Source organism: Pteropus medius, unplaced genomic scaffold, assembly GCF_902729225.1.
Source record: "Pteropus medius unplaced genomic scaffold, Ma_sr-lr_union100, whole genome shotgun sequence".
NCBI lineage: Eukaryota > Metazoa > Chordata > Mammalia > Chiroptera > Pteropodidae > Pteropus > Pteropus medius.
Genome location: NW_024344436.1, coordinates 4,803,046 through 4,827,578, shown reverse-complemented (window position 1 = coordinate 4,827,578; position 24,533 = coordinate 4,803,046). Strand labels below are relative to the sequence as shown.

The 24,533-nt window shown below is 58.1% G+C and overlaps 1 protein-coding gene and 1 long non-coding RNA gene across 2 annotated transcripts; both read right to left on the bottom strand.

Annotated features, from left to right (window-relative positions):
* Positions 1-731: 731 nt before the first annotated feature.
* RTN4R (reticulon 4 receptor) lies at positions 732-23,287 on the bottom strand. Its single transcript, XM_039872838.1, has 2 exons — positions 22,991-23,287; positions 732-2,428 (listed from the first exon to the last, which is right to left on the bottom strand). The coding sequence occupies exons 1-2, from the start codon at positions 23,010-23,012 to the stop codon at positions 1,029-1,031; spliced, it is 1,422 nt and encodes a 473-aa protein (XP_039728772.1). The 5' UTR covers positions 23,013-23,287; the 3' UTR covers positions 732-1,028.
* On the bottom strand, positions 8,368-22,917 carry LOC120610495 (uncharacterized). The gene is made up of 2 exons (XR_005654948.1): positions 14,538-22,917; positions 8,368-14,374 (listed from the first exon to the last, which is right to left on the bottom strand). It is a non-coding gene; the product is annotated as an uncharacterized LOC120610495 (long non-coding RNA).
* Positions 23,288-24,533: the final 1,246 nt, after the last annotated feature.

Genomic DNA, 24,533 nt, shown 5'->3' with positions numbered 1-24,533 from the left:
TGCCTGTGCTGTGCGTGGATGCCATGTGTGTATACACGTGCCGTCCCTGCCCTGCCTGTGTGCCTGTTGTGTGCACGTGTGTACAGGGGCTTGCAGACCCACATTGGCCTGTGTCTGGGTTTGCCATGGAGTAAGTGTGGGTGTCCTGGGCACGTGCCTGTGCAGGTGTGGCTGTAGGTACAGAATGCGACCACGGGCAGTAGTATGAGGGCACACACGGCCCCTGCCAGGCCTCACTCCCCAGCTCTCCTGCAGGGCCATCCCAGCCCACCCGCACAGGGTCCTCCTGGGACCACCCCAAGCCACATGGGAGCTTGGTGGTGGTGGTGGGGAACTGGAGCTGGGCTGGCTGGGGTGGAAGACTGGGACCTCCAGGGATCCCATGTGGCACCAGAGCAAATGTCCCCACAAAGGCAGCCACATCCAGCTCCCATGGGCTGGGTATGTGATCTGGGCTGGACATACACCTCTCCTCCAATGCTGCTGCCAGTCTAGATGGCAGGTGAGGCTCACTGTCATCAGTTTTCGTGGCCAGGAGATGGGCTGAGGCACCACGTGTTCTTAGTGGCCACCATGGTTGCTGGGCTGAGGTGTTCAGAACTGCCTGCAGCCCGGGCTGCACCACCCGTGCGGCCTGCAACTCCCTTCCATCTTGGGGCCTCTGTATGTCCGAGACGGGGGCAGGGCTGCACTTCTGGGGCCCACCCCACCCCCAACCTGAGAGGCCACAGTTTAAGAAAAGAGCTCTTTATTCCACATCGTTCAATATTTTTACACAAGTAAAATAAAATGCATATCTCTATATACCGCGGTCCGGGTGGGAGGCGGTGTTCTGGAACAAACACTGCCACTGCTCCCTGTAAACATGATGGGGCAGAGATGGGGTGGGCGGGTGGGAGGCATCCGTCAGGGAGGGTCTGGCTGCCCCTTGGGGCCTGCCGCCCAGTGCTGGCTGGAGGCGTGGAGGGGACCCCGTATATACACACGCCTGGCTACTGAAAAAGGCCTTGCTTGCAATTGGGGGCTGATCAGCAGGGCCCGAGCACGGTCCAGAGCACCAGCACGAGGCCCAGGGGGGCCAGGCTGCAGCTGAGACTGGGCAGGACGCCTGAGCTCTCCGAGTCACTAGCCCCGCTGCCCCCGCTGCCCGCCTGGCCCAGACGGCACTGGCTGCGGGTACGGTTCTTTCGGGAACAACCCGGCCTCCGGCGAGGGACGATGGTGGGGGGCCCTGGTAGCTCGGAGCCCTGGGGCCGCAGTGCAGTCAGTGGGGGCTCAGCTGAGCCAGGCAGGGTCCCAAAGGGGGAGTCGTTGATGTGCCGCGGGCCAGAGCCGTTGCCTGGAGGGTTGTCACCGGATGGCACACGTCCCTTGAGCGCGTTGCCGGCTGAGGCCGGACTTCCAGCCTCCAGGACTGAGGCCTTGTCTGCGGCGTCCGGCTGGCAGCACTTGGGAAGCCCCAGCAGGTCCTCGTCGGCGTGCCTGTCAGTCCAGATGGGACGGGAAGGCCCAGCAGCTACGGCGCAGCCTTCTAGGTCGGTGGCTGCCAGGCGCTTGAGGTCGCGACCAGCCAGGCGTCGGGGCCGGCTGCAGGGCAGCTCGGACGAGGAGCCACGGAACTGCTGCAGCCAGGCCCAGAGTGGGCGGGCCCGGCAGTCGCACACCCAGGGGTTGTCATTGAGCCGCAGGTACTGCAGGGCTCGTAGGGGCATGAGGGCCTCCGCGGGCAGCGCGGAGAGGTTGTTGGCGAACAGGTAGAGTGTCATGAGGCGGCCAAGGTCACGGAAGGCGTGTGGGTGCACACGGGCCACACGGTTCTGGTGCAGCAGGAGGCGGTCGAGGCTGTGCAGGCCGCGGAAAGCGTGCTCAGGCACGCTGGGGATTCGGTTGCCATGCAGGAAGAGGTGAGTGAGATTGCCCAGGTCTTGGAAGATGTCATCAGGCAGCGCCTGCAGCCCATTGTCCTGCAGGTAGAGGTACTGCAGGGCGGCCAGGCCACGGAACAGGCCAGGGCCCAGCTCCCGCAGACCACAGCGGTCCAGGTGCAGTGTGTGTAGGCGGCCCAGGCCGTGGAATGTGGTGGGGTCCACAGCACGCAGTTGTGCGTTGTCGCTGAGGTCCAGCTGTTCCAGGAGGGCCAGGCCAGAGAAGGCGGCTGCGTCAATGTGGGCCAGTGCATTGGAGTGCAGCCACAGGATAGTGAGGTTGCGGCAGGCGCGGAAGCTGGCGGCTGGCACGTGCGCAATGAGGTTGCCATGCAGGAAGACGCGCTGGCTGGCCGCTGGGATGTCAGTGGGCACAGCCTGGAGGCCCTGCTGCGGGCAGCTTGTTGTCACCTTGGGCTCGTTGTAGCATACGCAGGCACCTGGGCATGGAGCCGCCACTCGCCACGCCTGCAGCCACAGCACCCAGGCCAGCAGCCGACTCCCTGTGGGGGGAGGAGAGGGTAGTTAGCGGGCAGCGGGCTCTGTGAGGCTGGGGCTTGTGCTGGAGCCAGATCGGCCCCAGGTCGTGCTGTCACCCCTGAGAACTCAGGTGCTGTGATCCCTGCTCTTTCTGTCACGTGGAAGCTGCTGCACCAAAACCTGCTAGGGGAGTTACATGCCAGGAAACTTCGCCTGTAGAAGCCCCATGCCGTCCCGCCCAGAGCTGAAACACGAGAGCCAACATGCCCACACCCCCCACCACTCGGGGTTAGCCAGGTCCCAGCTGAGGCCCACTCGAAAGCCTGCAGAAAACTTCCTGACACTCCAGCGAGCACAGAGCCTGCTGTCTGCTAACCCAGTGCTATCCTTGGCCTGTCCCCTGCCCCGCCAGCCCACAGGCCAGACTGGGAGACAGGCTCTTAAACACTCAAGGAGCAAGCTGGAGAGCTCCCGCAGGAGTCCCGAGATGAAGCTCATGCCCAGGCCCTTTAAGTAGTCAGCTGCTGGGCCCTCACAGGTGATAGGAGGGGTGGGGCTGTGGCTCAGACCTGGTGCCCGGCCCAGGCCCCTGGGGACCCTGAGGCCCCAGGGCGGCCCCGATTCTGAGGAGGCCTCATCACCACAGGGAGCTGCGCTTTAATGAGGAAACTACGGGCACCCCAGTGGAGCTGGGAGTCACAGTTCCCAGCGGCCCTCCTGCAGTGGTCATGGGTCCTGCCACCAGGGCCCAGGAAACTGCCATGGCAGCTCCAGAGCAGCTCTACTATCAAGATCAGCAGGCTGAGTGCCTGAGGGCAGGTGGCTCCAAGGCTCTGAAGGGCGAGCCCCCTCCAGGCAGGCTGCTCTCTCCTCAACGCGTCCTCACAGCCGCTTTGAGAGCTTCCTGCCTTGGCATGGAACACCTGCAGCTTCCTCCCCTCAGCCTCATTCTCTGCTTGATCTCCTCCCCAAACGAGGAGCTTACTCCTTCCTAGCCCATCAACGCACAGTCCCAGCTGCCCTCAATCCCACGCAGACATTCTCAGTGGGTTCTGCTCCAGCCCCAGGGGGATGCACACCTCCCCATTCTCTCTTCCCCACCTAGGGGCCAGACATACCCAGGACCTCACCAGTGTGACCTATGCCAAACAGGAGACCACTTCTGGGGTGATGTATCCAGCATGTATCCAAACATCAGCAGTGCCAAACAAATACTAAGCTCAGCGCCTAACATCCCATTAGAACCTCCCTCTTTGAATACTGAAGGTTCTTTCCGCCTTCAGGAGTGAGTCTATTAAAATGTGAATCCCCCTGGGAGGGTTAAGGCTTATCAGCTAACACTTGAGTTATCAGCTAACACCTGCGTTGACAGCTAACACCTTCCTTGGCAGCTAGCTAAGAGCGAGATTCTGCAGACGTGATCTGGCTAAGTGCTGGGGCTGGAGCCAGGAGGAAGGAGAGGACCACAGGCCAGCTCCCTCCATCCAAAACTGTGACCTTGGGGCCCCCCACCCATGCTGGGTCCTCTCTGCCTGGGCTGGTCCAGATACTTGCCCAAGCCCAGAGCCCGTGCAAGCAGGCATGTGCAGCGGTCACAGCAGTGTGCCCTCCTGCACTCTGGTCCCCAGGTCCTGGGTGCCCCCTCCCCACAGACTGGAGACCTCTTCTGTCCCCTGTCAGCTGCTAGGGACATGACAGCCCCAAGATGGGGTTCAGAGAGGCAGGCCCAGCCCAGGACTCCTCAAGCCCTGAGCAAACCTCCTAGGCTGGCCGAGTGCTGGAGGCTGTGGGGGGCATCTAGGCCTGCTGTTCTATTTACACTGCTGACTTCCTCTCTGGGTCTCTCATGAGACCTCCTTGGGAATTCAGGCCTCATTATGCCAGTTCCCACCAGCGTCTCACCTGCTGTCACGGGATGTAACTGCTATGAAAAGAGCACTTTCTGTCCCCGAGATCTTGGCTTCAGGGGAAGACCTGGGGTGGGGTGGAATGGGGCGCCCTGGCACTCACCGGGCCAGGCTTTGAACCTCACCACCATGAGCAGGCCACATCATGACCGTGCCACAGACCAGAGCATGCCACTGACCGGTTATGTCACCAGCCAATCATCATGACTGTGCCTGCCACATCGCCGACCGAACTGTGTCACTGTTGCATCCTGTCCTGTGGCTCCCAGGCCTGCAGCTGTGGTTTGTGAACTCTGCTGGTATTGGGTTCAACTGGCTTCACCAGAGGCGGGGGGTCGGCTGCTCTGGTCTTCAGCTGGCCATAGCCTGTGCCCTAAGGAAGCGATGAGTATGGGGCCACACCCATCTAAGTATGCCCCAAACAAGGCTCCAGGGCTGAGCTGCACCAAAGTGGGGGTGGGTGGCAGAGTGGCTGCGTGTCTCAGCCCTGCTGGGAAGTGGGCATCAGACGTAAAGACACAGCTCTGTTCCTGCTGAACCAACTGCTTTTCGGAAACCAACTTCTGAGGATCAGTCCCTCTGCACTGGCCCTGCTGTTAGCGGCCAGTGGTGGGCTCTCTCCCCTCTCCAGCCACAGTAATTGGCTCTAGCCCGGCCCCCCTTGGGGTCTGCCCGCTGGTCTCCATGGCAACTCTACCGCTGAGCAAGCGTTGGGGGGTATCTTTTTATGAGATAATCAAACACAACTTTGCAGTATGGGTTCATATTCACAGCAGGGGCCCTGGATCACAGGAGACCCCACCAGGTAGTGGGAGGGCATTCCCTGACCCCACCCCAGGGGCTGGACCCAGTCACTCGCCTGACCCCTCCCAATGCCCACCATGAACTGCAGCCCCTCCCAACCCAAAAAGGCTTCCTCCATCCTGTCTTTTCATCCTATCCTCCCACCTGTTCCCTGAGCCTGTCCCTTCATCTTGTCTTCTGCCCTCCCTGGCCTCTGCAGCACCTTGAAACAGCCTTCTCTGGCCTCTAGGTCTCCACCCTTGCTGGTCCAACCCTCCCATCAGAGGCCCCAGGCTACACTCTCTGCCCGCCTGTTCACTGGCTGCAGCCTAGCTACCTGCCTGCCCTCAGCCCCAGTTCCCACTCATGCCCAGCCTCACTGGGTCCTGGTCCTCAGTGAGCACCCAGTGCCAGCCCACCTGCAGGCACGTGTGGTGAAAAAGTAGCCCTGCCACAGCTTCGGTTTGCACTCTCAGAAACCATGGTACACACAGGAAACCAGAGTACGATGTGCCCCCTAAAGCCCCTGCAGCCATCATGGCCCCACACCAGGCCACCAGGCCACCTGAGCTATGCATAAACTCTAACCTGTCCCTCTCCTGCCATCCCCGAAGCCTATTTTCACCTTGTTTTTCCTCAAGCCTCAATGCAGAATGGTTGGGTTGGGGGTCTCCCCCAGTGCCCTCACCATGGAGTGGCTCTTGCCTTAGCCCAGGTCTGGCTCAGAAGCAGTGGTGGGGGCAGGAGGGTGGGGGAGGACTGGCCACTCCAGCCTAGGATGAGAGTAGGACAGTGACCGGATTCTACTTGGGGCCTCTCTCCCATCCAGGCAGCCAGATGGGGCAGGAATGACAGCTGAAGAGCCCATAGAGTCAAAGGCCTAGGAAGCTGGGGTACATCAGGTCTGGGCGTGCACTGCTCATCCTACCCCAGCTCCTGGGCAGCAAAGGATCCAGGTTCCCCTTCCCAGTCACTGTGTTGGGATAGGGGCAGAGAAGGACCTGGAAAAGGGAGTTGGGAGTGGGGAGAGGAGGAAGGTAGAGAGAGGAGGAAAGGGGAGAAGGGAGGGGCGCCAAGAGGGACAGGAGGTTTCGGGACTCACCAGCAGCCACAGGAGTGTGAGCGGGTAGTGCGCTGAGGTCAGCAGCTCAGGAGGAGGGGTTGCACGCACAGGGCGTCTTTGGCATGTACCTGGCCCCTGCCACTCCTGGAGCCCCCTAGCCTGGGCTGAGGTATGCAGGGATGCAGCTTGGGGACACCTCTGCCCCAACCCAGCAAGGCCACAGAGAGAGCACAGGGCTGACAGCCTTGGAGTTCAAGAACACTGGCTCAGTGCCCTTGGGCCTTAATGTCTCCCATTTGCAATGGGGTGGCAGAAACGCACCTCAGGGGTTGTTATGAGGGTCCACCAGCTGATATAAAAGGCATGAGTCAGAGCTGCATAACAGTCAATTTTCTTTTCAGTATCATGAGCCCATTTTACAGATTAGGAAACTGAGGCAGTGAGTGGTTAAGCCCTGACCTGCTCCCACTGGAGAAGGTCCATGAGGAAAAGTGGGAGAGAGAAGGAGCCCCAGTGAGTCCAGCCCAAGCCTGAAGAGTAGCCACTGTGTGACTTTGACAGGAATGGGACCCAGGCAGGTGCCAGGAGCACATGGCTCCCTCCTGTACCTTCAATGGCTATGTCCAGGGAGGCTCTGAGCTCTATCTGCCTCCTCACTCCCCAAGAGGCTGGGGTCAGTAGGCTGTGGAGAGGCTGGGCAGCTATAGCACAGCTAGGACATCGGTTAGCTCAAGACCCTCTCAAACATCAAGAACATCCTCATGAAGGATCATGTCACAGACTGCAGCTAAAAGGCAGAACAGGAGGCCACAGCTCAGCACACCAAGGCCAGAAATAGCTCCAGGCAGGGGTGGGGCCGGTGGTGTCCACATGCCGCAGAGGGTCAGGGCACCCTGGCAGTGCTGTGCTTACACTCCTCCCCTGTGCTTGCTCCCCCCCGCCGCCGGCCCTCTACCAGCGACTGGCTCGGCCGCCCACCCCATCATCTGTTCCCCCTAGGTCTTCACTCGATTCGCACGCTCACCGCCCACTTTCGGTCTGTCCTGGGGTCTAGAGACATGAGCTGGGGCAGTGTGCATGTTACGGCATTTCCTGGGCTGCTCACCCCGGTGCTGAGAGAGAATGGCAGCAGCTCTGTCAGGGGCAGCCCACCCTTGAGAGGGCCCTGTATCTCCTGGAGGTGCGGCTGCCGCTCCTCCTGCCTGCCTGTGCCCCCAAAGGCCGGCTCCTTATTGATCTCAGGGCAGCAGTTGCAGGGGAAGGCTGGGCAGGCTAGGTCTATAAATGGGCCAGGTTACCACCATGGCAGGAGTGCTGGACCCAGGGCTGAGCAGTTCCAGGCCAAGCTGCGCGCAGTGAGGGAAACTGATGCCAGCTTGGGCTGAGCCTGTCTGATGTTGCACTGAGACCCAGGCAGAGCTGGCAGGACCAGCCTCCTGACTGCACTCAGTGCACAGATGGACCCAGGGCTAATGGGCCAGGCCCAGGCTGGGCCCCTCTGTCCGCTAACTCTCCTAGGGGGTCTAGCTTATTTGCCCATTTTACCGGTGTGGAAAATTAGGTTTGGTGTGGGGAGCAGGGGTGGGGAAAGCCACTTGCTCATAGCCCCAGGGCTAGTAGGATTCCTAACATCATGGCACCTGGTCCCTGAAAGGACTTGCTGGGTTAAAGTTCCCTCATCCTCACCTTACCCATCACCCTTACCTTACATGCAAGCTCCATTCTTCCTCAAAATTTCCAGAGAACGCATCACATGAGAGGGCAGCCCAGGGCCCCTTTCAAGTCAAGGAAACTGAGGCTGGCAGAGGTGGGGCCTGGCCTATCTGAGAGCTAGAGGCCTAAGGGGGTGCCCTGTGGTTGGGGCTGCACTCACTCACTTAGCAAATTACATCAAGTGCTGAGCTGGGTGCTATAGGACTGAGACCAGGATGCTGACCCCGGCTTGTGACACTTGTGATCCAGGAGTGGGCTGACCATAGGCAGTCACCCTGCCATGTGGCATGTGCCACCTGGGGAATTTTAAGTGCCACGGAGCCCTGAAACCCACTGCCAGGGTTAGGGTCCAGGCAGACTGCTTGATGGTCAGGATTCTTGGCCCTGAGACTAAGCCTTGGGAATTCATCCTTTGCCAAGGCTGAACTGCTGGTCTAGAGGGCTCTGCAATCTTGCCCTGTCCAGCCCACATGTCTCCACCTGATGCCCAACTCCCTTGGTGCCCACCCCAGGGAGCTCCCCACTAGGGCCTGATGATGCCAGCATCCAGAGGTTCTGTCCAGCTGAAGCCTCGTCCAGTGCCAGGGACTTAGCTAGAATTCCTTTCCACTCCATCAGGCCACCAACACCTTCTGCCTGATTACCTGGAGAATTCTATCTCCACAACCAATCCATCAGTCTCTTGGCTGATTCCAAAGGCTGGCATGGGCTCGAGCCCCCAGAGGATGCTATGAGGAGCTTGCCGAAATGCCCCTGCCCTGGGGGTCTCAGGAAGGGGGCACTTCTGATGTTGGGACCTAGGACCTGTCTTGATCCCTTCTCTCCACCAGCTCTTGTCCAGAACTGGGTGCCCGGCCTGGCAGGGCCAACAGTGCTGGGTCCTACACTCTTCCCCCATCCATCATCCCTCTTCCCAGGACCCTGCATCTGCCACCTACATAAAGCTGACCATTCTTATGAGGCCCAGAGTACCAGCTGCCTACAGGGCAAAGTGCAGGAGCACACACTCGGGATGTACGCTATAGGGGTACACAACAGGAGTGTACTCTCATGCTTTTGGCTGCGGGGGCCTGGGTGGGTCAGGGCACAGGGAGTGAGTCAGCAAACAGCAGAGGGGTTGCTGTAGCGAGGCCAGGCAGACAGGGAGCCTCTCCCAGGAACCAGGGCTGGCAGAGGGTCTGCTCTCCTCTGCAGTAGGACAAGACGTGTGGGCATATCCCTGCGTGCTCTTGAGCCCTCAGCACTTGTCAAACATCACCGACAAGGCAGGAGGACTGCCTCTGCTAGAGGAGGATTTATTCCACTACAAAAAGACAAGTGCAGGTTTTGGGAGGCCCTTGTCTACTCGCCCTCTGGGATCATCCATCTTGTCTCTCGGCCACCTGGGATCAGTCCCAGTTTGGAGGGAGCAGCTGGACTACAGCCCACCTGAGTTGTCCCAAGGTAGCTGAGCTCTCAAAAACGCCCCTGACCAGGGAGGCTTGCGCCTCTGCTAAGGGTTGAGCATCTGGAGGGTGCTCAGGGGCTTTGAAACTGAGGCTGGGGTGGTGAGGGTCAGGGCAGCACCTGTTGAGACTGTGGAATAGCCAAGTGTGGATTGGTGAGCACCATGGGATCCAGCATTTTCCAGGGGATGAAGGTTTCAAGAGGCAGTGAATGACCCTCCTTAGCCTGAGATGCTCCTATTCGAGTCATCACCAGCCACGGCCCGGGTACCATGTCCAAGTGGCCAGAGTGAAACTCTCATCGGAGCCAACGGGCCCTTGTGCCTCCTGTTCTACTGCCATCTTGTGAACCAGCCTACTGGCTATCGCCTGTCTTTATAAATAACGTGTTGTAGGCATACAGCCCCACCTGTGCATTCCTTACGGCTACTTTAGTGCTACCTGGGCTGAGTGGAGTGGTTCTGGCACACCACATGGCCCACAAAGCTGAAATTATTTAGTATCTGGCCCTTTAGAGAAATTTGCCGACTTTGCTCAGGATGGGAACATAGTGCCTGCTGCGTGTGGGTGTTGCCACCTTCACCCTCACAACAGCCCCACAGAGGTCATTCGAACCCCCACCTAATGAAAAGGAAACCAGGGCTCAGAGAAGGCCACTGCCCTGCTGAGGCCAGATGGCCGGGATGAACAGAACCTAGTGACATCTCACAGGGATGGAGGGTGATGAGGAGAGAGGTGACCCTGAAATGGCATGCAGGTCAAAAGAAAAACAAGTATTGTGCTAAAGAGGCTGTCTGGAGTCTGGCAATCAAACATGCATAGAAGAGGACAACTTAAAACACAGACAGAAGAAAACTGGCTGTGAGGAGCAGAAGGAGGATGTCCCCAGGCACAAAGAGGCACTGATCCACACATCCCTGCTTGGGAAGACAATGAGGATGCTTCGGGAGATGCATCTACGGGGAAGTGGTTTGGGATGGATGGGTGGGGGTCTCTAGGGCCACAGCTACCCCAGGATACTATGCCCTCCTCTAGGGACTCTGCATCCAAGCTGCCCCAAGGGCGGCTCGCTGACCCAGTAGCATCACACTGTCCACTTGGGCTGGGAGGAGGGGAAGTGGCAGGTCAGTTTTGATGCACTTCCCAGGACATCAGGATTCAGGCCTTGGTTGATGGGATCTTCCTATTTAAGAACAAAGATAGGATGACTCAGTCTAGGAAAGGTGAGATGCACCGAAGTTAGTTCAGGGCCTCTTTGCAATCAGGCTTCCTGGACCCATTCTGCAAACTCATGACCAGGATACTGGATGAAAAGTGAGTGGTGGAAGCTTTGTTACCATCACACCAGCCTTGTGCAAGGCCCTGGGATCACAGGCAGCTAGGAGCTGACCTGGGCCCACCTGGGACCCATTTGAAGTACGGCCAGCCTCACATAAGGTCAGGGAACCCCAGGTGAGTGAGAGGTGGACCAGTGCTGGGTGGCCACCAGACATTCCTGAGCAGGGCCCTGGCCTGAGGAAGCCTTATTCCGGCATCCATGCCTGATGCTGCACTGGGAATTCTTGGATGGGCATGTCTCCTGTTAGTCCACCACCACGTCCCCAGCCTCATACAGTGACCACCACTGGGGGCATGGCCAGGGTGGGGAGGAGGGGTGGGATGGGGCCCTTGGGAATGCGATGGCCCAAGGTGCAGACTTCCCTCATTCCTGGAGGCTTCACCACGTCCCACAGCACAGCGAGGGGGTGACTGCCAAACTCCACGCCTCAAACAAGGGCACTTAGAGAGGTGAGGTGGCCATAGGGTACCAGCGAGGCCAGGGACAGGGTCAAAAACCCCACCCCACTACGCCAGGAGACCAGAGCAGGCCCTAGGCCTCAGAGACCCACACGGCAGGGAGGAGCAGCCATCTCCCCAACCCAGGCAACAGACCAGTATGCTCTGGGCTCCCTGACCCCCGCAGAACCTCATCTTCAGCCCAAAACTTCTGCTCCCTGGAGCCTGGCAGCTCCAGGCTGATATGGGCTCTGCACCTCCTCCCCAAGTAGCAGGGGAAGCTAACGGCCCACTCGCAGTCTGTCTGCAACCAGTAACATGAGGATGATGATGGGCCAGCACCTCCTTCCTAGGGCCCTGAGGCACATCCAGCCTGGAAACCATACTGAGCACCCCCACCAGGACCCCTGCTCTATGGCCAGCATCCTATCTCCCTGGAGGCTGGTGTAGGGCCTCTTCTCATCTAATCAGGTCAACCTCAGGTGAGGAGCTCAGGGAAGTTAGGCCCAGGCTCAGAGGTGGCATCCTGGAGCCATGCTGATCATCTATATGCAGCAGTCCTGAGGCTGCTCCAGCAAGGCCTGACAGCTCTGCTTCATCCAGGAGAGGCTGTGTCTGGGTGGGAGGAGGGCACAGTGGCTCAGCTGTGCTGCAAGTATGCCTAGAGCCACTTTCCCCACCTCCGACAAGCTCACCCTCAGCAGAGAGAGCAGACTCAGGCCTGGAGCCCAGCGCAGACCAGCTTGCCTCACAGGAGACCCCTGCCCACACTCAGCATGGAGTAAGGTTGCTGCTGCTTCTCAGGCAACACCAACACACTTGGTGGTCCCCTTCCATGTCCACCCACCACCTGTGTGAGACATACGTTTATCCCCGAGACTCATGATGCTGGGGATGAGGTACGTGATGAGAAGGGCAAGGAGCAGGGTGATAGGGCTACTGCCCTGAAGAAACACCCAGAGAAAGTGTCTCCCCCATGGTGGTTCTCATCTGGTTGCCCAACTCCTGCCAGTCAACAAACCTCACTCTCAGAGAAGCATCTGACCGCTTTCAGTGCTTCCCTAGTAAAATGTGACCATAGAATCAGGTATCCAGAAAAAGCATCGACAAAAGAAAAAAAGGCTTTAGAGGACGCAGAGACAGTGTGGGGGATAGATACAAGTTGGGAAAAATCTAATTAGTGTTCCAGTAGGGATAGAAGAGGATTTAAAACAAGAACAGGATGCTATGAATAAGGAATCATCAGAAAACAAGAAGAGAGCCTGGAAGCTAAACACAGAATGGCAGAAATTAAAAAAAAAAAAAATCATACAAGGGTTGGAAAACAAGGTCAAAGAAGTCTGAACAAAAAGAAAAAAAAAGAAAGGGGGAGAAATGATGAGATTCAGAAGACAAAGGTCCAACATCTGTCTTATGGGAGTTTCAGAAAGAGAAAACAAAGGAAATAGAGGAGAAAAAAGTCACCAAAGAAATAATACAAGAAAATCTCCTGGAGCAGAAGACCTGGCCCTCCAGTGGGCAAGTGCCTAATACAACAGATGACATTCGCAATGTGATTTCAGGCCACTGAGGGTCAAGAGAGGCCTGAAATGTCCAGAGGAAAAGCAAAGTGGCATCAGGCACGATGTATGCCAGAGACAACAAAAGCGAAATGGCTTCAAAACTCTGAGGGGAAACTATTTTCCACATGAAATTCTGGACTGAGCTTGAATAGATTTGCTAACATTTGAGGACTCATAGAATGATTCTTCACTGTGCCTTCCTTAGAGAGTTAGTTGGGGATGTGCTTCAGCTAAAACAGGACAAACGCAGGAGGAAAACATAGAGCCCAAGAAACATTGGGTGACAAAGGGAAGTCCTGGGCAGCTGTGATGGGTCCACAGCAAGCATGGCCCAGGTGGGGACAGCAGGACAAAGGCCTGGGGTGAGACCTTCCTGAGATAAAACAAGAGACCCAGTAGAACATCTGATGTGGAGAAGAGTAAGCACATGAGGGTGGCAGATAAGACAAGAGAAAAAAGACAAAGTCAACTGTAAACTCCAGGAAAAGCAAAAGACCACAGAAGAGCTGGAAGGTTACCAAAGTACCCTACTGTGGCCAGGCAGCAAAGAGCATTTATGTGGCCTGGGCTGGGAAACACGAGTTATGAATGTAACTGAGAGTAGCAAGACAGCCATGCTGGGGAGTGCGCTGGAGAAGAGGGGCCTAGGGTAGGAGCCACAGAAATGTGAAGCAGCCACTTGGAAAGATGAGGAACAGGGCGACAGTGACGGTGTTCCAGGACAACAAACCGATTCTCCAGACTAGCCTCCCAGGGCTGGGTGCAGGTTTTAACTTTGAGCAAGACATGGTTGACTACAGTGTTACCTTTTTTAAAAGACTGCATGTTTGGCACTGAAATCTCAAAGACAGAGATAAATAAACAGAAGAAAATAAAGGGTATCTGCCAGAAGGTGGAGTCGAACATGGGTTAGAAGTGCCTCCAAGGTACAGGAGGAGAAATGGGGCTGTGAGAGCTACCACAGCATTGTGGTGGTTGGCCAGGTGTCTGGTGCAGGCATGAGGCCCTGCGCACTGCTCTTCAGCCCCTGTTCAGCCAAGGGTGGCCGAGGACACCCCTGGTCCCCAAGGACAGTCCAGGCTCTTGGCACCAAAAGCCTCTGAAATCTAGACAATTAAAGAAACAGCTTCCAGCCTGAAAATCCATCTGCGTGTTCTAGCCTTCGACAGTTCCAACACCACCAGGCAGCTACTTCCCTGGCCCCTCCTCACCTCTGCCCTGCTCCTAGCTCACAGATCTGAGCCTCCCCACCCCAGACTACAGACCCTCAGGAGCAGGGAGTCCAGCAGATAAACACGGCAGGAGGCTGTCTGCACTTGTGGCCCCCTGAAGAAGGCTCACCCTGGCCTTGGCCGAGTGCACACAGGCTCCCTGTGGCTTTTATGACAGCCCCAATTGAATCTCTGCATCTGAACCTGCGGCATGCAGGCAGGGGCAACGTGAATAAGTAATTGCTCTTTTATTAACGAGCGATAAATTATTCCTATATGATTGTGTGTGATAACTCTTCCTTATTTGAAATCAATTTAGGATGGAAATTGTTGGCGGCTTCTCACCAGTGAGAGTGGGAGAAGCAGGTGCCACTGCCTCCTGGAAAACAGGTCAGTGTATTTCGGCTACTTCTTGAGGCTGATGCGCCTGGTGTTCCTGGCTGCAGAAGGGGGTCGGCTGCCCTGGGGGCAGGGCCAGGGAGGGTGGCCTCATTTTCTCAGTGTCAGCCCTGGGAATGGATGAGGGATCAGTGCAAGTATCCCAGCATGGCTTCTCCTCACCCCCAACACCTGCCAGCAGCTCTAAAAGAAGCCTGGCCCACCCCACTCCACCCCCACCTCCATCTACTGCTAGGGAGCCTACTTCACCCCACACCTCACTGATCCACTTACCAAGCACCTGCGCTGCTTGTTTCTGTCTGTTGCCCCCTAGGTTATGGGTTCCATGGAGGCAAGATCATGGCTGGTGACCAGCACACAGTAGGTGTTCCATAAATGCTTGTCACATGAATGCAAGAAATACACACCACTTATGGGCAAGTTGCAGGCTTTTTGAGGCTGTGCAGATAGCATTTCCCGAGGATGTCCAGGCCCAGGAGAGTCCCTGGGGCACTGATCAGGTGATTAGGTTTAATGAGGTCCTGAGGGTGGGGCCCTGGGATGAGATTGGAGCCCTCATAAGAAGAGATGCTAGAGAGCTGGTTTTCACTTTCTCCATGTCAGGACCCATTGAGAAGGTGGCTATCTGCACGCCAGTTAGAGAGCCCTCGCCAGAACCTGACCCTGCCACATCCTGATCTCAGACTTCCGGCCTCCAGAACTATGAGAAAAAAAAGTTTCTGTTATTTAGGCCATCTCATCTTGGTATTTTGTTATGACAGTCTGAGCTGATTAATAGAACTTCTTTTTTAAAACTCTGTTATATTTTTCCAGATTTTCTACAATGCACACAGATAAAATCAGAAGTGTTTTTAGTTTGTTCCGTTTGGTCTCATGTGCCGACTGGACGGGGCAGCCCTGCCCTGGAAAGGGTGGGTAAGGCCACCTCGGGCAGCAGGGTCCCCTTCCAAGAGCTCGGTGCCATGGGGTCCCTCTTTGCCCAGGGCTTTGGGCATTGGCTCTGCCTCAGTGGGGCCTCAGGCAAGTCTCCTAACCTTTTGGACAGGCCCCTCACCTGGAGAATGGAGATAATAAGGCCCACCTCACAGGGTGCAGAGAAGCCACATAGCTCACGAGGGCAGGAGCACAACAGGTGCATAGGAAATGCCCAACCCGCCTGTGCTGTGGGAGTTAATCAGGAGTGCCTCATGTCATCCCCAGCAGGGACCACCATCCCCATTTGACAGAAGGGAGGTCAAGTCACAGCTAGAAAGGGCACGCTGGCACCTGACCTCGCCTTACCCCAGGCCCTGACTCTGGCATGCGCACTGGGCCCGGCCTTTGTTCCGGTAGCCACCCTCTGGAATGCCTGCCCTGTTCCCAGATGTACTCCTTGAAAGGGCTCTTCTCTCCAGAGCCCCACCACGCCACCCTTCAGAGGCTGGACCCTTCCCAATCCCTTCCCTTCCCACACCACAGTCTTGCCAGAGACGTCCATCCTCAAACCCACCCCTAACCCTGGACTCAGCCCTGATGGGGCCACTGAGGGAACAGGTGCAGAAGCAGAGCCCAAAGAGCTTGGCTGGTGTCATGGCTCATGGGCTCCCGCCACGGGGTACTCAGCAGGAAAGGACATCAGTGCGGCCCAAGGAGTCCTGCCTGAGTGATATGCCAAGCAGGTCATCTTGACCCCACCTGGGCCTCAGAGCAATGTGGGGATAGTAGACACACTTTTGGTGTGAAGGCTGCTGCCTCTCCCTCCCTAATTCCCACTGCCTGATGGAAGAACATACCGTCCCCTCCCCCAGGCCCCTTGTCACTGATAAAGATGGTCATGCCTATATTAGGCTTCCTGTGATCTGGGGGTGTGGGGGACAGGCAGCCACAGCATCAGGGAAGGCTCCATAGGAGCACTGACACGCAACCACACACACACATGCACACGCACACACACCGCCACCCCCACCTTGGGCCACCCAGGGGCCAGGCCAAGGCTCAGGTAGCAGGTAAAGAATGGAATCCATTCGGGCCACCATCTGTCTCAGCCACGACAGGTCCTCTTGGTGACATCCAGAAGGTAGGTAGATAGAATATCTTTATGGGGAGTTTTTCTTTTGCCAGTTTTCAAATTGGAAGCCAAACACTGTCACACCTGTCCCCGTGTCAGCCTCTGCCTGACATAAATTGGGGCTGAGGCAGGGGGATGAAAGACAGCCTGGACACGGCTGGTGTACAGGGGCCACGTGTCACACAGACAAGAGCACACAGAGCAGTGGGCTGGCCTCCAGCTGGGGTTGGGCGGGGGCAGCCTCCACCCCATCCTTCTGGCCCAAGATCCCCAACCCCTCCCTCTGCTCTCCTCTTGGCCCCCAAAAGCTTTTCACCTGACCCCCATCGCTCTCCTTCCTCTGTGCAGGGCCAACCTGGGCCCACCCTAGAGGCCCCAGCTGCCTAGCCCCATGCAGTGGGCTGACCCAGAGTCTTCAAGCTTCTACTCCCTTCCAGGAGCCCCTCCCGCTCAGCCAGCAGCTCTAGCATTTCTTTAACACCTAGGGCCAGTGTGGTCTCGATGGGGATCCAGTGGGGGGCACCCAGGCCTCAGGGTCCTCACTACCCTGCTGGTACCTACATAGCACTTCTCTCCAAGGAGGCTTAGTAGCCTGGTCCCTACCAGGTTCGGTGGACACTGCCTTATAGGTCCTCATCCCACGGGAGCCCCAGTGGCTGGGCAGGGGCATGACCAGCCAGTTCTATGCTTTCTGAGGACGAGCGTTGAGGCTGGATGTGTTCTGGGAGAGCAGGGAGGCCTCAACCAGGGTGGACAGAGGGAAGCGGCCAGTAGAGAGCGTGGGGGAGGGAACCTGGCACGGCTCTGGGAAGGGTGGAGTAGGCTCTAGGGCCACTCCCAGCTTTCTGGCTGGGGTTCGCTGTGGAGGGAGGTGGGAGAGCTAGGTGCGAAGCATCCTCTGTGACCTTGGGTCCCTCAGCTCTCCCAAGGTTGCTCTGATGTGACACTCAGCAAGCATGTCCTGGTGGCTGGCCAGGATCGGCCTTTCTCTGGAATTCTGTTTCCAGCTATATCTTTGGGGATGGGAGGTATTTCTAGGCTGGAGACCACACCCACGGGTTAAGTGGCCCACTCTCTTGCTGCCCAGACCCCACCCTGCCCAAGGACCACCCATCCCACCACAGCATGAGGCTGATGCAGAGAACTGTGGGACAGCAGTCTCCACACAGTCTGGCTCCCTGAACCTCGGTGCACTGCCTGGGCTAAAAAGACCTACTGTGTGCTTGAAGCTACTGCAGAATGCCATAAGCCAGCTACCCATCCCCCATGGCCCTGCACACAGCTCCTAATCACCTCCCCCAGAGCCCAGTACCCCAAATGCTTCAGACTCGGAGTGTTTTCCCACTCATAAAGGCACTGAGCTAGGAACACTACCTCTGGTCAACAGTCACAGATTATGGATGTGGCCGCTGCTGACTAGGAAAGGGCAGGTGCTGCCCAAGGTCACACAGCAAGCCAGCACTGCACAGACTGATCAAAATGCTGCCCAGACTTGTAGGGAAGACTGCTGGCAGGTCCCTGAGCCTGCCCCATCTGGGCCCTGGCAGCAGTCGAATAAAGGCAACATTTCAACAAGGTCACTATGGCTGGCTAGGACAGACTGAGGACACAGCGTTGGGCCCAGGCAAGCAAGGGGCAATCCGAGAGGGCTCCAGGGAGGAGGTGAGGATCCCAGAGCTCAGCCTTGCCCTGAGCTCCTCGTTACTGCACCCGCTTCCTCGATGGGCCCCTCACCAGCTTCAGCCTCAGCCTGACATTTCCCGTGACATTTGCTGCAAAGAAATAGAGTCATAAACCCAAAGGTTAAATTTGCACATTGCCTCACACTGCTAGAACAGTCCCTCCACCCACTAGGTGCCGCGGCTACAGGGTTTGCGTAAGATGTCTCATCCATCCCTGGTGTCCTTGCTGGAGGCCCAACAGTCCTCCTCCCAGTCCCTTCAAGGGACTGTAGTCACCGTCTCCTGAAACAAATTTCTGGGCACATCAGGCCCTGAAGTATGTTGCATAGGGGTCACAGAGGGGCCCTGCCCGGCCCTGCCCACCCTGCTCACAAACCTGAGGCACTGAGACACCCTGTGGAAAAGGAGGTGCGTTAGTTCCACGTAACCCTGCTGGTCCCAAATCCCTGCCGACATTCCATGGAACTTCAATTCCATGGAGTATGATCTGTGACGGCTAGTTAGGAATGCCTCGATGCTGACCTGAGAGCTGAGGAGCACCCCTGGGGTACTGGGCAGGCTGCCTGAAAAAAGCTGGGTCAGCTCGTGACACCCCAGCCCCTCCACCCAGGCTGTCTGTATCACCACTGGCCCAGTTCTATGTACCAGGGCCCGGATGGGGCTCACCACCTGGGCCAAACCAAGACCCAGGTCTCTGCCCAAGCAACACCTTTCCATAGCCCTGCCTTTCAGCTCTACCTCCTAGGCCTGGCTGCCCTGTTCTGAAGGTGTGAGCCTATGTTAGAAGGTGTATCATGGTCCCTCCTCCACCCTCCTCCAGCAGGGCAAGGCCGCGGGCCCACATGGAGACAGGACTTTCAGGATGCTGCAGGGTGAAGGCAGAGACTGTGTGAAGAGGGCAGGGGAGAGGTGGCTCAAAGTGCCAGAGCTGGAATCCTGATCAACAATTGGAAGCATATTCACTCACTACCAGTAAGAAATGCAGAGCCCACTTGTAAAAGGTTGGGAGGGGTTGGAATCAGGGGAGGGTCACACCTTGGGAGGACCCGATGGGGCCTGCACGTGCGGAGTGGACTTCCTTGTGTCCAGCTACACAATCAGGGGCAGTGTGAGAGGCCGAGGCAGGTTTGGAAAAATAAATTATGGCACATCCTCAGGAAGGGTTTCTACATACACCAGTAAACCCATGATGCACAAGAATAGTTCCCGATGTGCAAAATGTTTAAAATACAGTGACAAAAGAAGAAACTGCAGCACAAAACACCCGTATGGTGGGACCCGGCCAGGCCCACGCGCTCCTGTGATGGCGCAGGGAGATGCAGAGGGTGTGGACAGCATGCCCACCCTTTGGCTGGGCTTCCATTTGCAGCTCTGCTACCACCTGTCCCTTAAAGTATTTAGTCCTACAAACTCAGGAGGCCAAGGATCACATCTCTTTATTTGCCAGGCTCAGAGTAGGGTGTGACAGGCCAGGAACTAATGAATGAATGAATGAATGAATGAGTGAGTGAGTGAGTGAGTGAATGAGTGAATGAGAGAATGAATGGGTGTCCAAGTGAACAAACACAGTGCCTGGGATTGGGCTGCTGAAGAGGACAGGAGCAGCCAGGCCACAGGGCTGGGGACACTGAGGGATGCAGAGGTTGGGCCCTAAGAGGACATGTTGGGGGCATGGCTGGGGGTGGGACAGCCAGGCAGGCTCCTATGGACCTTGCGGCCAGGCTCTGGGTAGCCACAGAAGGTCTGGCATCCCTGCCCCAGGGTCAGTGGTCAGGGCCCACCAGGCTGGGGATGGGGAAGCATGAACGGTATTGACCAGGCATAGCCAAGGGCCCCTAAGACCCCCACGAGGGCCCAGTGGCAGGGGGGTCGCTCACACACTCCCTCCTTCCCATACTCACTGACATACTCATTCTCTTACACACCATTCACTCATTCAGTCAATTCACTCATTCATCATGGAACTCTTTTCCTCAGCCCGTTCTCCTGATCCTTTCTGGATGCACAGACTGGGGCTCTGTGGAGACTTTCTGGCCACAGGCCCAGGAGAGTAGGAACCAAGGCCCTAGCGGGTGGGCTCTTTCCACCTTCACCAGCTAGCACCCTCCTGGTGCTTCACCAGCTGCCAGAGGTATCCGTGCTACAAAGCCATGAATTCAAGGCCTGGGCCTGGAGTAAGGAGGGGACCTCACCCTCTGTGAGTGAGCATGAGTTCCTTGGCCTGGAGGCAGCTGAAGGACGGTGAGGTGGGAGTCAGAGATCCTGGGGGAGGCATGGCAGCACAGACCTCAGGCCTACCCTCGGCCACCTAGGACAACAGGACTTCCAGAGCCCCAGCACATCCTGTGCTGGGCGATCTTCCACAGACCACCCCACCACAAGCCCTCTTGCCTGATGAGCCCCACTGGGCTAGGCTCTCCTTCCTCAGCCCTCTCCCTTATCTCTCATCCAGACCACAGGGAGAGAGGGTCAGTGCTGACTGCAGGATCCCAGCTGGCCATTAATCTTCACATAGCACAAGAAACTGAGGCTCTGAGGTTCTGCAGGTTTCCCATTGGTGACAGGCAGAGCACAGATGTTGCCCCAGCTTGGGAAATATGTAGGTGGCCACCTCCCACAGTGCTCTCTCTCCATCCCTCCTCCCCCATCTACCCATCCCCCTCTCCCTTGTCACTTCTAGGGGCCTTAATTTCCCCATCTACAAATGGGTAGGAGGGAGGGATCTGGTTGGCAGCGCAAGGGTTCGGGACTTCCTTACGTGGGAACTGCCGGAGGGGGGAGTCTTTCGGGTATTTTGAAGGTAGAAACACTGGGGGCAAAATTCTATGTGGACCTTGGCCTTGAAGTGCCCCTAACAACCCTTGAAGGATGCCTGATTACTGGCTCATGTCACAGGTGAGAAGACTAAGGCATGGAGAGGTGAACTGTCACACCCAAGGTCATACCCCAGATGAGTGGCTGAGCCAAGACCCAAATCTAGGCTGTTGTTCTCCTGCCACCCAACACCCAGGAGCCAGGAACCACAACCTGGCTCGGGCTCTCAAGTGGGAGCTTTCTTCTTCCTCATCTGGACGAGAGGAGGATGCGGGCTGTTACCTGATTTACAGATGGAAAGACAGGCTTACACAAAGGGCAGTGGCCTGCCTACCCCATCATGGGACCCACCCCTGTTTCATCCCCATATACCCTATAAGGATGACCCGCTTGTCCCCATTCCACGAACAAGGACACTGATGGTGGCAGGGGAGTAGGCAGTATAGCCCTACTTTCTGAACCCTGGCCAGGGGTCTTCCTCACTACAGCAAGAGTGGGTCATCAACACCCTTACCTCAGAGCCCCACAAAGCACTTAAGACAGGTAACATACCATAGAACCCCTCACCTTAGAGAGACTGAGTCACTACTGTCAAAGCCTTTCTGAGGTCACCCTGGGTCAGCTGTGGGGTGGGCACATAACTGCCCTCCACCCCACTGGACTGAGCAGCAGTGTCTGGCCTATTTGTCAAGATGTTGACCTCCAGATTTGAAATGGGCCGTCCCTGCCCAGGTAGGTCCCAGCCCCCATTGGTCATTATGGCTTTAACACAGGGGAGGGGGAAGAGTGTCTGGGAAACCCTTCACCTCACTCCTTGGGCTCAGGCACTGAACTAGCCCCCAACACACATTTCCAGGGCCTCTGCTACAGATCTGGGCAGAACTCAGTCACAGACCACCTGGGCACACAGGGGCACCCACACCCGGAGACAAAGAGACACATGCTGACGTGTCCACAGGCACATACAGTCATGCATGCAGACACACATGTGCAGGTGTATACCACGTTACACACATACACACACACAGGCCTGAGGGGCTGCAAAGCGGATACTCCCAGGACATGGGAGTAGGTGGACAGAGGTGGGGCCAGGCTCCTGTCACCGCTTCTTCGCCTCCTCTATCTGTGAGCTCTAGCTGCCCAGAGCCACCCCCTCAACACATGTGCCTGTAAGCACGGAGTGGGTTCTGCTGAGGGGCCTCAGCATGTGCCAAACATGGAGATCACAGCAGGCATGTTATGTACATGCATGTGTACCACAGGCATGTAGGCGGGGGTGAGGATGCGAGAGTGCACCCACGGCATGTGTGCACGTGCACACTGGGGCAGCCAGGCACAGTGTGTGCACAAGTGGTGTGCAAGTGTGCAGCCCTTACAGACACATGCACGTGCAAGGAAACGTGTGGGCAGCCTGCGGCATGGTGGACATCAGCAGGGCAGCCGGTGGGGGCACCAGGGCGGCACTCTCCAGGCAAGGCATGCAGTTGGGCCCCCAGCCTCGACTCTCTGGATCTCGCACCGGGTAGGGGGAGGGGCCCCAAGAAGTCCGCCAGGGAGTGGGTGCTGTGAGCCCCTCAGCGAGTCCTGCAGGGGCCCTCAGGCTGCGGATGTAGGGCGCTTAGCTGCCTTCTCTCATTGCCCTCCCCCTGGGGTTTGCAACACAGGGCTAGCCCCGCACCCCACGCCCTTCGTTGTCGCCAACGCCCCCATTCATCCCGCTTCAGCCTGACCCCAAAAGACAGGAGAGGTCTCTAGCTGGGTCTGCCCGGCAAGGGTGAAGGAGGCCAATACCCCCACCCTTGTTCGTACTCACGTTTCTGCAAACCTGATCATTAACCCCTTCGCAGCCGGGGTTTTCCGAGGCTGGACTCCGCCCATCCAGCCAGCAGCACCCACCCGGGCCCCGGCCGGGCGTCGAGGACCATTCCGACCCGCCGCCCCCGGCTCCGCCGCCGCCGCCAACTTTCCCAGGAAGGAGCAACTTTTCCTGCTGCCGCGGGCTCCGCCCTCCTGGGGCCGGGCACCAGTCGGCACAGCACTGCGGTGGCCCTCGCCGCCCGCCCGGTGACCCTGCCGCTTGCCTGGGCAGCCCGGACCCGCCCTGCGGCTCCAGGAGCCCCCTCCCCCCCACCCCCCAGCTCCACAGCGCCCCACCCCGCGGCCAGCCGGGGCGCGGCACTCACCTCCGCCGGACGCCCTCTTCATCGTCGGGGTCGGGCGGGGCGCGTCAGGGACGGAAAGTCGCTTCGGGGCCGACGCCCGTCTCCCCGCGGCCGGGTCCGCATCCAGGCACCGCCGCTCCGGCCCGGCCCCGGCCCGGCCGCGGGACGAGGCTGGGCGCGCTCCGCTCCGCCGGTCAGCTGGGGTGGCGGGGCCGCGGAGCGGAGGGCGAGGGCGAGGGCGGCGGCGGCGGCGGCGCGGACTGGCGAGAAGAAGGCGGCGCGGGCCGGGAGCGGATGAATGTTTTATGGGATCATGTGGTCTGACGCGCAAGGAATCCGCCCGGTTCCCCCGCCGGCCGGGCCCGGGCGGGGCGGGGGCGGACCGGGGCGGGGCCTCGCGGCGGGCGGGGCGCTCACCTGGGCGCGGGCCTGGGCTGGGCAGGGGCGCGGGCGGCGCGAAGCCGGGACTAGCAGGCTGGGCCGCAGGAGGCGCTCAGCCCGGCGGGTGCACCCGCGCCGGTCGGACCCAGACAAAGGCGGCGCATTTCTGAAGAGGCGGCGGCCCCTGCAGGCAGCCGCAGGAATGGCGGCCCTGGCCACAACGGGCTAGGGGCGCAGGCGGAGGGCGTGGCGGCCCCGGCGGGCCTGGGTGCTCGAGTCCCTAAAGTGGTCAGTCTGCGATAAGGGCTTTGTCCGGAGGCCTAAGGATGAGGAGTCAGGGTGGGCCGGGGGGATGCCTCTGCTTGGCTCACTCCCTTTCTCACCTCACTAAATTCCGCAGCCCCCATGCCCAGCAACCCTTTGCTGGAGTAGGATTGCTCCACTTTTCAGTTTGAAAACAGGCTTAAAGCTCCTGAGACTTCTAAAGCCTGCCACTCATCTTTGTGGCCCTCTCTGCACCACCCCAGGGAGGGGACACAGGTACAGTCCTGCCTCTATCCCTGAAGGTGCCCCCACCTGTTCCTTTCTGTGGAAGAGGGCTCTAAGCCCAAGACACTCCCTTCAAGCCCACCTGCTAGTACCCCCCACCCTCCTCCAGAAAGCCAGCCAAGGCTCTAGGGCCAGAGAACCCAATGACCCCACCCTCTCCCACTGCACACCTGCACTGCTCCCATCTCCCTCTCCTTCTCAGGGGATATACTTGCCCTCACAGATAAGCTCCTGAGTGCTTCCTGGAGCTGCCAGGCTAGTGTGGAATGCTAGTGTGGAGGTGATCAAGCCCACCCTGCAGGTAAGAGGACCACACGGATGGAGGACTGGCTGGCCAACTCAAAGTCGGTTTCATTTTGCAGGGCTCTGTGCCCATTGCAAGCCCCAGACCCCTCCCTGTGACTGGAACTCCTGGCTGAGGGCTTGGTGCCCTAGCCAGTGTCATCTGGTGATAGGAAGGTAACAGACCTAATGACTGGGAAGCCCAGTGCACTCTGCCTCTCCACCAGAGCAAAACTCCTGACCTTGGAGGTGGCATTGGGAGAGGTCAGCAGAGCACAGGGCTCATGGCGCCCTGGCCTTGCCAAGGGAAAATGGTCCCTCTTCCAGCCCACTATTCCCATCTGAGCATAGG